At 37.0% G+C, this 15,754-nt stretch overlaps 1 protein-coding gene across 2 annotated transcripts in view; it reads left to right on the forward strand.

Moving 5' to 3' along the window:
- The first annotated feature begins 2,661 nt into the window (after nucleotides 1–2,661).
- fidipidine (coiled-coil domain-containing protein 93) overlaps nucleotides 2,662–15,754 on the forward strand; it is a 167,128-nt gene continuing 154,035 nt past the window's right edge. For both annotated transcript variants that reach the window (XM_090382322.1, XM_090382323.1), the window contains exons 1-2: nucleotides 2,662–2,796; nucleotides 9,143–9,256. In XM_090382322.1, the coding sequence (XP_090238448.1) occupies nucleotides 2,710–2,796; nucleotides 9,143–9,256 (201 nt within the window). In that variant the 5' untranslated portion in view covers nucleotides 2,662–2,709. The remainder of the gene's footprint in view (nucleotides 2,797–9,142; nucleotides 9,257–15,754) is intronic.

Here is a 15,754-nt window from a genome sequence, read left to right on the forward strand (position 1 = left end):
TGCTGCACATTTGTACCAAGAAGCATTTCCCTGCCGAAGGCATTAGCATTAACAAAGGTACATGATGCAAGAAAGCAAGCGTAGCATTAGCCAAAAAAAAAATCCCTTATTTCACCCATCCACTCGCTCCAAATGTTTGTCCAGTTCTGCCTTGAATCTATTTAAGCTATCAACTTCTACAATGAAGGCAGTCCAACAGGTGCACGTTCATCAGGGTACATCAACGCCTTAGAGAACATGGGTGCTTCTCACATGGAGTACGAGCAGGTAGGCCCAGAAGCATAACACCCAGTGGCGGATTTCCGCACAGGCGCACGAGGCGCGCGCCTGGGGCCTCTTAAATAGAGGGGGCCTCAAATCTCAGGTGTCAAAAAAAATTGTTTCATTTTTAATTTTCACACTCATCATTATTACCGTTACTAAATAAAACTATAATTTAATATGAGAAGTTTGTAAACTCTTATGCGAATATCCCTACATATTATATGAAATATCTATGCGAACTAAGTGAATCTGAAGTAGAATACGTATTATCATTAATGCTTAGTTGTGCCATTTTTTCGTTTAAACATTAGTTAAAATATGTATGAAAGAATTGCGCAACCAAAATGATTAAAACCGCAACACCAAATCTAGAGAGCGTGCTATAGTAAAAACGTGCGCGTAGAATGCACACTGTAGTGGTACCGAAAATATTTAGAGGGGGGGCTCAAAATTCAATTGCGCCTGGGGCCTTTCAAGTGCTAAATAACTTTCAAGCACTTTATAACTTTCAGAGAGCACCGGATTGTTCTTTTAACGAGGTTTAGAGTTTCTAGTGTAATAGTATAGCGTTGTTAATTACTATACTGATGTTGAGGAAAGGGCGTTAGAAAAAATAGAACAAAATCCAGGAATTTCGACAAGATGGGTTGCTCTGCAAGAGAGTCCCTCCTTGCCGAAAGGAGCGACGCTCTTGCAGAGCAACAAACAAGTCAGTGGTGGACCCCAACTCTGTACAGTTCACTTTGTCAGTGGTAGGTCCCAACTAGATATGTGCAATATCTCGGACCCATGTTTACTAGGCTTTTTTACATATTGTAGTCTGTACAGTTCACCTTTAAATTATTGACCATTACTTTTGAAACACCCTGTATAGAAGAATTAGACAAATTAGTGTCGGTGGACAGAGGAGTTTGTAGTAGTTTTTTGCCGTTTGGCTGATGTTGTATAAGCTTGCTTTCTTGCATCATTTGCTACTACTAATACTATTTCTGATACAAGAGCATTGCCGAAGTCCCCTGCATCAAGAAGGAATTGATAATGGAGGGAAATTAGTTTTATAAATATCATGCAAAATAGAATAACGTAAAACATGCCATGCAATTGTAAAATATTGGCCTTCAACTTTTCCAATAGTCAGCATTATAATAGATCAGCATATTGTAATATATCAGGAATGAACTTAAATGGAGACAGGCTTTATGAACTATGAGATGAACTTATATTATTATTATTATTAGCTATATGGTGCAAGGAAGCCTGAGGTTTATGCTGCACCTGCTAAAAAAAAAATCCCGAGTTACCTTGAGAGAGAGAGAGAGAGAGAGAGAGTCTCCAAAAAGAGAAGATGATCATGAACACATTATAACTCTCTGGAGAACATTTTATAACTTTCAGAGAGCACCGGATTGTTCTTTTAACGAGGTTTAGAGTTTCTAGTGTAATAGTATAGCGTTGTTAATTACTATACTACTTGGAGAAAACCCCATGCTACCCTCGCATGAAACTGACTAACTCAGCCACGTTGTGAAAAACTCATAAAAGTTCCATGCGTCATTGACAGGAACAGGGTTAGAACTCTGGTCTTTTCTACTCGGTTTCGGGAGCAGGACGATGATTATACCAACTGTGGTACCCACGAAGGCATTATACTAGTGTCCAAAGTCAACTTTGCACTAAGTAAACTGTCAGGTTTATGTAATCATTCATTTATCTGTTGATGAATTTTTCAGATATAAAGATGATTACTCTGTTTGAAATTCTCATTATACCTATAGTGGTTTCCTACTAATTTACCTCTTCCCGAACCAACTTATAAAAAGGATGTCTCTGAATGAATGCGTGCATGTGACATCTGTTGCCCTCGCGGGTAGCATAGTTCGAAGAATCACCGTCCTCTCCACACCAGGTGGAAAATACCAGAGTTCGAGTCCCGTCGATGACGTGAAGCATTTTTATGGGCCTTTTTCACAGTGTGGCTGAGTTGTTGGTCTCAGGCGAGGATAACATGGATTTTTTTCCGGAAACTCGAGTTTTTCGTCCAACAAATAGAAAATAAAACACAGTAAACACGCTATTCACAGACAGTATACGCGGAGCAATATGGCTATACTGTAGTCGCAGATGCTCCTAAAACCTTACAAAAATTATCATCATTCTTCCCTTTCTTGGTGATTCCTTTCTACTTCTCTCTCTCTCTCTCTCTCTCTCTCTCTCTCTCTCAGGGTAATAGAGATTTTTTTTTTTTTTTTGGCTGGTGTAGTATAAGCCTCAGGCTTCCTTGCAACATATGGCTAAAACAGTAATAATAATAATAATAACATGACATCTGTAATAGTTTTGGAATTCTTCCTTATGTTTGAGTTTGGACACCACTGCACGTCGCCACTGTTCCGTAAATAAGCCGGTGGGTGTAGAAGTTTGACCGAGTTAATAGTTTTCTAAATTATGTTCGTTAAGAGACGCTCGTTGACTAAACAACATTCAAGCCTGTATGGCAGTTCTAGTTTTGAACGTGATGAAAATGCAACTGAGGTGAATTTAAATTTCTTCCATAGAAAATGTATCGCTGTTAAGACATCAAACAGAGTTGATGTGCATATGGCTCTCGCTTTGGTAGAGTGCTTTAAATGTCAAGATGTGCAGAGTTTCTGTAAATAATACGGGAATTTCAAATTTAACTGTTTATGGGATTGTGTAAAACAGGGTAATGAATTAAGTTGTAACATACGTTAACGAGTGTGTTTTTAAAATTTGGTTGTGTTATTTCGATATGAGCGTCGATTTTTGTTCATTATGCAGCCAACCTGTAATTCAGCTGTTGCCGTGTGCGCACCAACACCTGGGCAGTATGGCTTTATTCAGTACACATGGTTAATGCCAGATTTTAGTAACCTCCAGGGTTTCCAGGACCAATAATAATCCTGTTGCTCCTGGAATCTCTCCCCCACCACACATCGATCTTTGGGGGGGGGAGGAATTCCAGAATATAATACTGACATAAATGGGGGGGGGGTATTAATAAACAGCACCACACTTATGGAACTTTTTTTTTCTTTCTTTCTTTTTTTTATTTGAATTTTTAGCTCACTATTACTTATAGTGTGATTTGAATCTAGACGTGTTGATTTTGATGCTTTGAGATGAGTAACTGTAAAAACACCTGAGAATTATGTACTGCATTACACAAATGCTATAACTGATGGCATCATAGTGTGAGAGTTTGATACCATATTATAAAGAGCTTTCATTCCTTCTCTTGTCTGTAAAATATAGTTGTAAATCCTTTTAACTGAATTTCTTTGTAGTAGTAGTAGTAGTAATGGCATGTGATGCAAGAAAGCAAGTGTATGTGCTTTTGCAGCATCAGCCAAAAAAAAAAAAAAAAAATCACACCATTCCCTCCAAATGCCTGTCCAGTTCCTCCTTAAATATATTTAACCTATCAACTTCCACAACAACAGATGGAAGTTTCTTCCAGCAATTAACCACCCACTGGCTAAAGGCAAATTTCTGCACATCTATTCTACATCTGTCTTTTCTTAATTTGAATTTATGCCCCTTAGGTTCGTAATCTGAACAAGTGGAAGCATCCCATCAGAATTCAGCGTGCTCAACCCATTCAAGGCCTTATACGCCTCAATCAGATCACCATGCAGGTGCCTAGTCTCCAGCCCCTGCAATTTGCAGAACTTAAGCCTCTCTTGGTAAGAGGATCTCTTCATTCCCCTCACCAATCTTGTTGCCCTTCTCTGTACATGCTCAAGCAAATCTACATCCTTCCTAAAATGAGGCCTCCAGACCTGTACGCAGTACTCAAGGCGTGGCCTGACCATTGCCTTAAACAGAGAGACAATCGCCTCCTTTTCCCTGCTAGCAAAGTTCCTATATATCATTGACAAAACCCCATGACCTGCCCTGGCAGCCTGTCTGCATTGCTCAGAAAACTTCATATCTGATTGCACAATTACTCCCAGGTCTTTTCGTTTTCTACCACCTTAAGTGTAGTACCACACAGTTGGTACGTTTCTCTGGGGTTACTTCTACCCATATGCAGTACTTTGCATTTCTCAAGGTTAAACTTCAGTAGCCACTTCTTAGCCCATCTGCCCAAATTATCTAGATCCTGTTGCAGTAGCACACTGCCATTACTGTCATTAACAACCCTGCCAACCTTTGTATCATCTGCAAACTTCAACACTAAGCCTGATATACCTTCATCAATATCATTGATAAATATACAAAACAACAGTGGACCCAACATCAAACCCTGTGGGACTCCACTAATAACATTAGTCCACGAAGAGCAGCACCCATTTATTACCACCCTCTGTCTTCTCCCACTCAACCATCCTTTTATCCATTGTAGCAACTTTCCCTTAATACCATTCTGCTCCAATTTGTACAATAGTCTTCCATGCGCAACAGTTTCAAAAGCTTTCCTGATATCCAAATATATGATATAAAAATTATTTTTTGCATCCAGTTCCTTTGTAACCTCATCATAATATCCTATCAAATTTGTCAGACAAGACTTTCCCTTAACAAACCCATGCTCTGTCTGAATTATTGCTGCAGTCTTGTCTAGATGATCCTGCAATGCATCTTTAACCAGTGACTCCATTATTTTACCCAGAACAGAAGTTAAACTAACTGGTCTGTAATTACTTGTGTCACTCTTCGATCCCCCTTTGTGAATTGGGGATACATTTGCATATCTCCAGTCCGTGGGGACCTCCCCTGGTCCAAGGATGCTCTCATAATTATGGCTAAGGGTTTGCTTAGTTGCTTTAATATAACTGGATAGATCCCATCCACCAAACTGGCACCTCCATAGCCAGGTGGGCAGGAGCAGCAGTGCATAGCACACGCTTCTTGATCAGACCGGTGTTCGAGCCCGTGACCACCAAATACGGGGGATGCGGAAAGGCCAGGGAATGACTACTGCATATCCTGAAGCAATATGGCCTTAGTTGCTAATGCTCCTAAAAACCAAATAACAACAACAACATCCCATCCACCCCAGGTGCCTTTCTTATGTTTAACTTCAACAATTTCTCCTCCACTTTGCTCTCAGTTATTACAAAATCTTTAAGCACCCTGCTACAATTTGATAACCTGCTGCCATTTTCAGATCTTAATAACTCCTCATGTGTGAAGGTAGATGCAAAATACTCAGTTTGTTTGCTATCTGAGCAGGATCATCAACAGTGAACCATCGATATCAAGTGGACCAATCAGATTCATCCCCTTCCTTTTAGAGTTTATATAAGTAAAGAAATCCTTGCTGTTTTTCTTAGCATCCTTTGCCAAAGATTTCTCGTAATCTGCCTCCGCCTGTCTAACCTCCTTTGTGACCTGATTACAGACTAGCTTATATCTGCCATAGGCTTCTGAGTCGCTTGATAATTTATATGCATCCCATGCATTTTTCTTTTCTCTCATGAGTCTCATTAGTTCATTTGATAACCATTTAGGCCTAAATCTTGAACAATATTTCTTAATAGGTATGTAACTTTTAGTAGCTTTCTCTTAAAGTAATAAAGTTATGATTGAAAAAACATGTTGGAAATAATTTAACATTGAAGTTCTATATATGTTTCTGTGCTGTCATTCCGATTTATAAGTGTCATTATTATTTTATGTAAGGAAGCCACCAGTATTTTTTATTGCTCATTGGATGTCACTTTGTAGATACCGATATACTGGTGATGTAAGACTGCCATCACCATATATTTCTGTCCTCTTCATTAAAGGGCATTTGAAGGGATGTTCCAAGTAAGTTATCTCTTATATGTTGAGTATGATACTACTGGTCTGTGTGACTTTGCTATCATATTTTCTTTTCAAAGTCTGAATTTTACAATGCTTGAATTCCCTTGTGCTTTATTCTTCCTCTCCCCCCACTTAGGAAGTTTTTCATATATAACATGTTAAATTTCATTAATAGAGTTTTGAAAGGGCATATTGAATACTGGCATTAGATTGCAGTATTAAGGATACTTCACTGCATTAAGAAGCTGTTTAATTTTGAAATATATTTTAAAGAGAATTTACACTAACACTAAAAGATATCTTACATTTTATCATATCTCAATGTGCCTTCTGAGAAGAAAAATTTTCAACTAAATTGAAGGACTAGGGAATACCTCTAAATGAAGCTGGAGAAAACGGTTATCTCCCGGGAGGGAATACCAAGTCAAAGAGCCCATAGGATTCAGAAAATTAAAAGAAATTCTCTGATCTTCCATCCATGTGTCAATTGTAGAAACATAGCTTACTAGTCAGTTATTAATTTTCAGTACCCATGCAAGGTAGGGAACGTTGGGGGTAGTGAAATCATATTCTACCATTACTGAAAACTGTTAGTTGCCATCCAAAATCCCACCAGAAGAGAAGAGACTATAAGGAAGCTTTTGTCATCCAGGCAACCTCCAACAAAAATATAAACAGGAAAGAACCATGTGATAACCCCTTTTCTCAAGCTGCATTCAGGGTCTCCATGCCTCCCCATCCCAACTAGCTCTCCACTACAGAAGTCACCCTTCCCAGACACGTGTAAATGGATAGACAACAGTCCAGTAACAAACTGTCAATGAGCATACTACCTGAAAGATTCATTGAACATCTGACAGATCACCAGGCTTAGCAGGTTTTTTTGACCCATCTCCACCAACACCTGAACAATTTACAAGCCAAGCAGCCAGCAAGAAAACACATAGAGCCACTCTGTGTGTGAGTGAGTGAGAGAGAGCTTACTGTGACCGTGTTACTGCCATTTGTCCATGTTTCCACAGAGAAGAGCCTTTGTTTTACTTGTTTTGCTTTTATTTAGGTTCCTTTTTGTTATATGGAATGTAATACAGCAGGCCCCCGTTATAACGCGGTTCGCTTTACGCTGATTCGCTATAACACTGTTCTTATATTATAACCCGTATCTGACTATAACGCTGTCACAGATCACTATAACGCTCTTTTACAGATTACATTTTTGACATATTTAACGAAATCGTTTCATTTGATGGAGTCGATAGCTTGAAAATGAATAGCAAAACAGCATTAAAACGTTTCCCACGCCGACTTGAGAAATTTTCCCATGCTCAGTGAAATTTTCTCGCACGCTAATTTAATTGCAGTACAGTGACTTGTTAGGTAGTTCCGAGATCAACATTTTAAAAAATTATCAAATATATTGCTTGTAATATTTGCGTTATATGCATTTATACGAAGTCTAGTCATCACTCAGTACAGTATTAGACATCGTGCGTAACGGAAAGTTTACTTGAACATTGTATCATAATTAATTCAACCAACGCAGTTATATTTTCGAAGAGCTAATAATGACCGATAGGAATGAAAAAGCAACAATGTCTGGGCGCAGTACGAAGACTATAAATGTAAGAAAAAGACTGAATTTGAAAATTAAATTAGACGTTTTGAAGTGAATCGATTCCGGTCAACGACAAGCGGATGTGTGCCATAATTTAGGACTTGCAATTTTAACTGTAAGAACAATTATAAAAAAATAAAGAATTTATTTTAGCAGCGGGAAAGATAGCTGTTCCACTGCAAGCAACTAGGACAGCTATTAGGATTGGAATGGAAAGACTTTAATTTTATTGAAGATAATATTCCAATGCAGAATTCAGTTAAGTTAAATATTTAAAAAAAAAGAGAGAGAGAGATTAGCCAATATGATGATCTGAAGAAAACTCGCCTAAAAAAAAAAAAAAAATGTGGAACCGTTTAAAACTCGTAAGGGCTGGTAGAATAGAGTTAAAAACCAGGGAGAAGCCGCTAGTGCAGATCAAGTCAAAAAAGAACTTGTTAAAATTATTGAAGAGGGGTATTATGTGTTATACTTCTCAACAAGTTTTTAACATAGATGAAGCAGGACTTTTGTGGAAACGAATGCCTAAAAGAAGTTTCATATTGAAAGAAGAAAAAACATGCCAAGTTTTAAAGGGGCGAAGGATCAGTTGACTTTATTGTTGGGTGGTAATGCTGCGGGCCATTTAAAATTAATACCCCTTTTAGTTTAATCGGAAGAGGGCAGAAGTTCAACTCAAAATCCACACATTTTTCATGATTAAATTCATCCTTTAAATTAAATCAATTAAATTCATGATTTTAATTGTAATTTTAAGTTTAATTTTGATACGTAAGTAGTTACCACATAATTATATATATAGGCGCCTCCGTAGCCAGGTGGGAAGGAGCAGCAGTGCGTAGCACACGCTTCTTGATTAGACCGGGGTTTGAGCCCATCACCACCAAATACGGAAGATGCGGAAAGGTCAGGGAATGACCACCGCATATCCCCGAGCAATATGGCCTTAGTTGCTAATGCTCCTAAAAAAAAACCAAACACATAATTATATACGTATGTAATGCAGAATATTTTATGTGTACAAATATTTGAATATTAAATATTTTGACCGACATTTGTGCATCTTTTCATTACCGTTTATTATTGATTAGGAAATATCCTATGCCACCGACCACAGCTCACAAATAGATATGTTACCTTATGGGAAAGCGGCGCTCGCTTAGCGTGGATTCACTTAGCGCTCTGTTTTTCCGGAACGAATGATCAGCGTTAAGCGGGGGTCACCTGTAGTCATATAGTAGCCTCTGAATCTAAAAAAAAAAATTTTTAATGTTCAAATTGTTTCTTAGATGTAGATGAGAGAGCGAGAGATGTGTTGAAATGTAAGATATTTTTAATGTTATAGTTAATTTTTTTGTAACATTTATTCTCTAAATATAAACAGGGTCATAATTCAGAGAAATGCCCTTATCACAACATTAAAATGGATAAAATTTCTACAAGAAAGTTAATTTCATTTATTAATTTTATCTGTTTTTTTAACTATTTCAGGTGGAAACTCGAGAAGATGAGGAACAAAGCATTAAGCTTCAGGAAATTATTGAACTTCTTTTGGCTGCCGGTTATTTTAGGGCAAGAATTAAAGGTTTATCACCTTTTGATAAGGTAAATATAGTAAATTTGGGGGTTTTTTTTGTGTTGTTTTGCAATTATTTATTTATATGCTAATCCCAAATTCTTGATCAGTATTACTAGTGGCAAATGAGAAAGCAAGCTTACACTACAACCCCAGCAAAAAAATAAAAAAATAATAAAAAAAACCTGCCCACCTCATGTCCATCCCCTCTATTTATTCAAGCAATCAGTTACTCTCTGGCTAAAAGCAAATTTTTACACACCTTTTTTCAATTTAAGTTTATGTCACCTTATGTGTATAGTCAGAGAAACAGTAAGGATGCCATCAGCATTCAGTTTACTGAATCCATTTAATGCCTTAAACACCTTACAGGTGCTTAGTTTCCAAACACTGAAATTTTCAGAACTGAAGTTTTTATGATACCTTTTGTGTTCTTGACTATCTTGTTGCTCTTCTCTGTACTCGTTCAAACAGATCAACATTTATCCTAAAATCAGGTCTCCAGACCTTTAATAGTACCGATATGTGGCATAGCCATTATCTTATACAATGAATAATCATCTGTTTATCCCTGCTGACGAAGTTTCAGTATATCACTGAGAGAAACCTATGAGCTGTCTTAGTGGCCTGTCCAGACTGCCCAGAGAACTTCATATTAGACTGTACAATTCTTTCTTGGTCTAGTTCATTCTCCAACAACTTGAGTGTGGTACCACCCAATTGGTATGTAATTACAAGTATTGCTTCATAATGGAAATACTTTACCATCAATTCCTCCTGTTCATGCTGTTGGCCTGAAAGAAACTTACTATAGTATGTCCCAGATTCTTGTTGCTGTACATTGCAATGACTATGGTTGGAATATTTGTGGTGATCTCAAAGTGATTGGATTGCTTGTTGGGTTGCAAGGTGGTTTCACTAAATACTGTTGTTTACTATGTTTGTGGGATAGTCGTGCAACAGCTAAACACTATGTCATACAATACTGAGACAAGAGAGATGAATATATTCCCAGAAAAAGCAATGTAAAGTATGTTCCATTGGTTAAGCCACAAAAGGTTTTTCTTCCCCCTTTACACATCAAGCTTGGACTGATTAAGAATTTCACTAAGGCACTGGGTAAATAAAGCAGAGGATTTGCATATTTACTGAAAATGTTTCCAAATTTATCTCATGCAAAGCTGAAGGAAGGAATTTTCATAGGTCCTCAAATGAGAAAGCTCCTAAAAGATGGAAGAATTTCAAAGAAACCTGAATGATGTTGAACTGGCTGCATGGAGATCTTTCAAGGCTGTGTTACACAGATTCCTCGGAAAGAGAAAAGAAGAGATCTATGAGCAACTGGTGACAAACTTGCTGAAATGCTACAAGAACATGGAGGTCACCTCTGTGGGCAGGAGCAGCAGTGTGTAGCACACGCTTCTTGATTAGACCGGGGTTCGAGCCCGTGACCACCAAATATGGAGGATGTGAAAAGGTCAGGGAATGACCACCGCATATCCTCAGAGCAATATGGCCTTAGTTGCTAATGCTCCGAAAAACCAAATAACAAACAAACAAGAACATGGGGTGCCAAATGTGTCATTGAAAATGCATTTGCTTCATTCCCATCTGGATTTCTTTCCTGAAAACTTAGCAGATGTCAGTGATGAACAAGAAGAGCACTTCCACCAGGACGTATCTGCAATGGAAAAATGATACCAAGGTTGCTGGGACTCTGATGGGAGATTACTGTTGGTTCCTTAAACAGGAAAGCAATTTGGAGTATTAAAGGAAATCGTTGAGTGGGAAACATGTCTAAACATATATTGTGTGTAATAATTACAACCATGTATGATGATATTATATAAAAGCAAGGAATTTAAAAAAAAATGCATATATCTTTTGATGTAGGTGTGACAGAAGTAAAAGGTTGATATTTTCATAACCAGGACATTAATTTTGTTCAGAATAACCAACTTTCGTTCCAGAGGTATGACAAAAAAAAAATTTGTCGGGTAGTGATATTGAAAACAGTAACATGCCCTGCACTGAACCCTGAAGATGCCACTAATAACAGCATTAGCATTAGTAGAGGCATATGATGCAAGAAAAAAAGCTGATACAGTATCAGCCAAAAAAAAAAAAAAAACCCTTCCCATTTCCCCCATCCATTTTCTCCACAGCGACAAATGAAAGTTTGTTCTGGCAATCAACCACCCGCTGGCTAAAGGTAAATTTCCCCACGTCTATTTTACAACTATCTTTCCTCAATTTGAATTTATGTCCCCTCGGATGATTAATCTGAGCAAGAGGAAGAATCCCATCAGCTTTGAGCTTGCTCAAACCATTCAAGGCTTTATACAACTCAGTCAGATCACCTCACAGGTGCCTAGTCTCCAGACACTGTAATTTGCAGAACTTTAGCCTTTCTTCATAAGAGCAACCTTTTGTTTCATTCACCAATCTTGTTGCCCTTCTCTGTACTCATTTTAGCAGCTCTACATCCTTTCTAAAGTGAGGCCTTCAGACCTGTGTACAGTACTCAAGGCTTGGCCTGACCATTTTCTTATACAAGGGGATAATCACCTTCTTATCATTGCTAGAAAAATTCCTGTATATCATTGACAAGGCACCATGAGCTACTCTTGCAGACTCTCTGCACTGCTCAGAAAACTTCATATCTGACTGGACAATTACCCCCAGGTATTTTTCATTCTCCAACATATCAACTGTGGTATCACACAGTTGATATGTTACTCTGTGGTTACTGCTATACATATGCAGTACAGTTATACCCCGAAGTTATGCGATAGGTGGGTCCGACGAAAATTGCTTAAGTCGAATTCGCGTAAGTCGGGGTACAACTTTGCATATAAATACATATAAATTTTGTTTAATTGGGACCAAGGACTAACAAAAACACTAGTTTAGAAGAAAAATATTTAATAAAATTGTAGTTATTTATACATATTAATACAAAATATGTATTAAAAAAATAAATGAGTTACGTAAAAAAAGTTATTTCGATGTTGATGGCTTCATAAAATCTAACAAATTTGTCTGACGACACAGCGCCTTCTTTTTTTCATGCAGAATTTCTTCGTAGCAAGTTAATTTTTTTATTCCTTGCTTTGTAGCTATAACGCGTTCTTCGTTGGAGTCTGTGTTCTAAAATTTTTAAGCCCTTTTCAGTTGAGCTGAGACCTTCTGTCAAACTTGCAATTCTCATGTGCTTTTCTGGTGGAACTGGGTCTGAAGTGTCAGATACTTCAGTGATGTTTTGCTCACACATCTCTATAAGCTCATTCATTGTCAGCTCCTGACTATGTGAATCCAACAGCTCATTGACATCATCACCATTGACTTCCAAATCTAATTGCCTGGCAAGATTAACAACTTCTTCTATCACATGAACGACATGATCAGTTTCTGGCGTTGTTTTCGTCTCGTTTTTGAAAAAAAATGAACAAAGTTTCTTCCAGAGACCATTCAATGTTTTTTTTGTGAATTTCATCCCAAGATTCTTCAATGATTCTTACGGCATCTAAAACATTGAATTGTTTCCAAAAGTCTTTAACAGATATCTCACTATTTTGTCTCATAGCTTCATTCAGACGTGCAAACGAACGCCTCATGTAGTAAGTCTTGAATATTTTGATGACTCCCTGGTCCATCGGTTGAATCAAGCTGGTTGTGTTTGGAGGCAAAAACACAACTTTCACACATGGGTCGAAATTAATTAGGGTGGCAGGAGGGCGACCGGGTGCATTGTCAATAAGAAGCATCACTTTAAATGGAACCTGTTTAGACTTGCAATAACGTCCGACTTCAGGTATGAAGTGGTGACTAAACCAGTCCTCAAAAATGGAAGCTGTCACCCAAGCTTTATGATTTGACTTCCAAATCACTGGTAAGCTAATTTTAGATATACACCAAACGAAAAAATCAAGAACCGTGTAACTCCGAGTTCGCATAAGTCGGGGTATTACTGTACTTTACATTTGTCAATATTAAACTTCAGTTGCCACCTCTCAGATCATCTGCTCAACTTTTCTAGATCCTGTTGCAGTAGGCCCCTAATGCCACACTGTTGCAATTTGTACAGCAGTCTTTTGTGTGGAACAGTGAGAAAAGCTTTACTTACATCTAAGTATATGAAATCAAAATTATTGTTTACATCCAGTTCTTTTGTTATTATGACATAGGCAATCAGATTGGTATGTAAGATCTTTCTTTAAAATCTAAGGATGGACTCATAATTATGGCTGAAGATTTGCTTGCCTATTTTGCTATCTCTTTTAATATACATAATTGGATAGATTCCATCAGTCCAGACCTTTATTTACTTTTAGCTTCAACAGTTTCTCTTCCACTTTCTTCTCATTTATCAGAAAATAGTTTAGCTCCCAACTTGGTATACTTCTGGTATTCCCATCCCTAAATGCATCTTCACCCTTGAATGTAGATGCAAAATGTTTATCCAGTTTGTTAGCAATTTGAACAAGATCATCAATAGGTATAGCATTCACCCCTTTCCTTCTAATTTAACATAAGCAAAGAATTCTTTGCCACTCTTTTTTGCATTTTTAGCCAAGGACTTGTCATAATCTGCCTTAGCTTGCCTAACAGCCTCAGTGACTTGATTGCAGACTACTTTTTACTTACTATAGGCTTCTGAGTAACCTGATAATTTATAATCATCCCATGTATTTTTCTTCTCTCTTATATGTGGAGGGAGATTAACTTTGTCTTGCTTTCTGGAAAGAAATAAGCCCTTTATTTTATTAAGACTATATTTAATTTAATTAAAATTTAAAATATTTAATTAAATTTTATTTATCATGTAATTAAATATAAAAGTAAATATAATTATTAAATATTATATTTAGTTAAATAATATTTAAATATTATTTATATTTTGTTTAATTTATATTAAAATTAAAATATTTAATTTAAAAGTGTATGCATATGTGTATTCGGCCTCCGTAGCCGAGTGGTCAGGAGCGGGAGTGCAGTAGCACACACTCTTTGAGTAGACCGGGGTTCAAGCCCCTGACTGCTGAATACAGTCGATCTGCCAACCCGCACTGGACCAGCGTGGCAGATTATGGTCCATTTCCCTCAGCGTGAATTGTTGAGGAGGCCTCCATCCTGCAGTGGGTTGATAATGGCTGCGCTTTACCTTTTATGCATATGTGTAGTAACGGTTTTCTGTGATGATGATGAATGCATAGAAAGCAAAGTGATTTATGTTAATATTCAACAATATTCAGTTGCCTTACTGCTCATTTAATATTAAATTTTTTTTAAAGGGCAAACCTTTATTGGATGTAACTGAGATTTTTATTGCAAGATAAAGCAAAAATATATCCAATGACTTTTGGCTCTAATTTACAATATTAGTAATTTGTTTCATTCATTTTTAAAAACTTAAGGTTTTATCAGAAGATGCGAACAATTTTCAAATAATACCTAACTGCATTTCCTAAACGGAAATGTAGATTTCTGTCCATTTCTGCATTAGAATTTCATATGCAGGCAACATGTAAAGTCTCTACTTACTGGTAAGTCTTGGTAACCTGTGATGTTATGGGTGTTGAAATGATAGTTGTATACAGGAAAAAGCTTGTGAACTACAGGCAATTCTCAGTTTACGAATGTTCGATTTTAGGTTCACTATAATGAACATCACAATTCATTAAAAATTTCTTAAAGTCACCAATAGATAGAGTTCCTTATAAAACAAAATGCCAAACGTATAGTGAACATAATTGTAAGCTTTAAATAAATAAACTTTTAAAAAATGTATTTAACACAATAATTATCAGAAAATTATTATATGATAATTATACTGAACTAATCTAGCCACTAAAAAATGGTTTACATTCCACACCACATAGAATGTTATAATAGGATCATCACTTGCTGTGCCTAGGTTATTTAAAATGGTCAACCATTGGTTCACTTAGAGTCTGAGAAATGGAAGCTTCCCCATCCGTTTCTCTTACAGTCGCAAAGATACCTGAAATGGATAATAGCAGCACTGCGAACACACAGAAGAAATGAGCCCAACCAATCTTTCACGTTACACAACAACAAATGTGGTCAGTGGTTTTATAGACACCGTTAAGTGTAGTTCTGCATTTGGTGACTTCAAAATATATTTTTAAAAATTTAAGCCATCATTGGTCCAAAGTGAAATAGTAATGCTGGTGCTGATAGTGATAGTAATAAAAGACACAATATTAGTTTAGAAACTATAAGCATCATAAAAAGGACAGAAAGGTGTCAGAAGCAGGTGGACATAGATCATCATTATGGTGTGAACCAATCGAGTATCGCAACAATTATTAAAGATAAAGAAAGAATTGTGGAGGCAGTTAAGGAAACAACTCCTGTTTTAATGAGTAGAATAGTAAAAAATAGAAGTTTTTTGTTGCGCAAGATGGAAAAACTCCTAATTTTTTGGATTGAGAGGCAAACACACGACCATGTGCCTCTTAGCTCATTAATAATTCAGGAGATGGCCAGGAGTTTATTTGAAG

Source organism: Mastigoproctus giganteus, chromosome 10, assembly GCF_048544385.1.
Source record: "Mastigoproctus giganteus isolate SK-2022 chromosome 10, ASM4854438v1, whole genome shotgun sequence".
Classification (NCBI taxonomy): Eukaryota; Metazoa; Arthropoda; class Arachnida; order Uropygi; family Thelyphonidae; genus Mastigoproctus; species Mastigoproctus giganteus.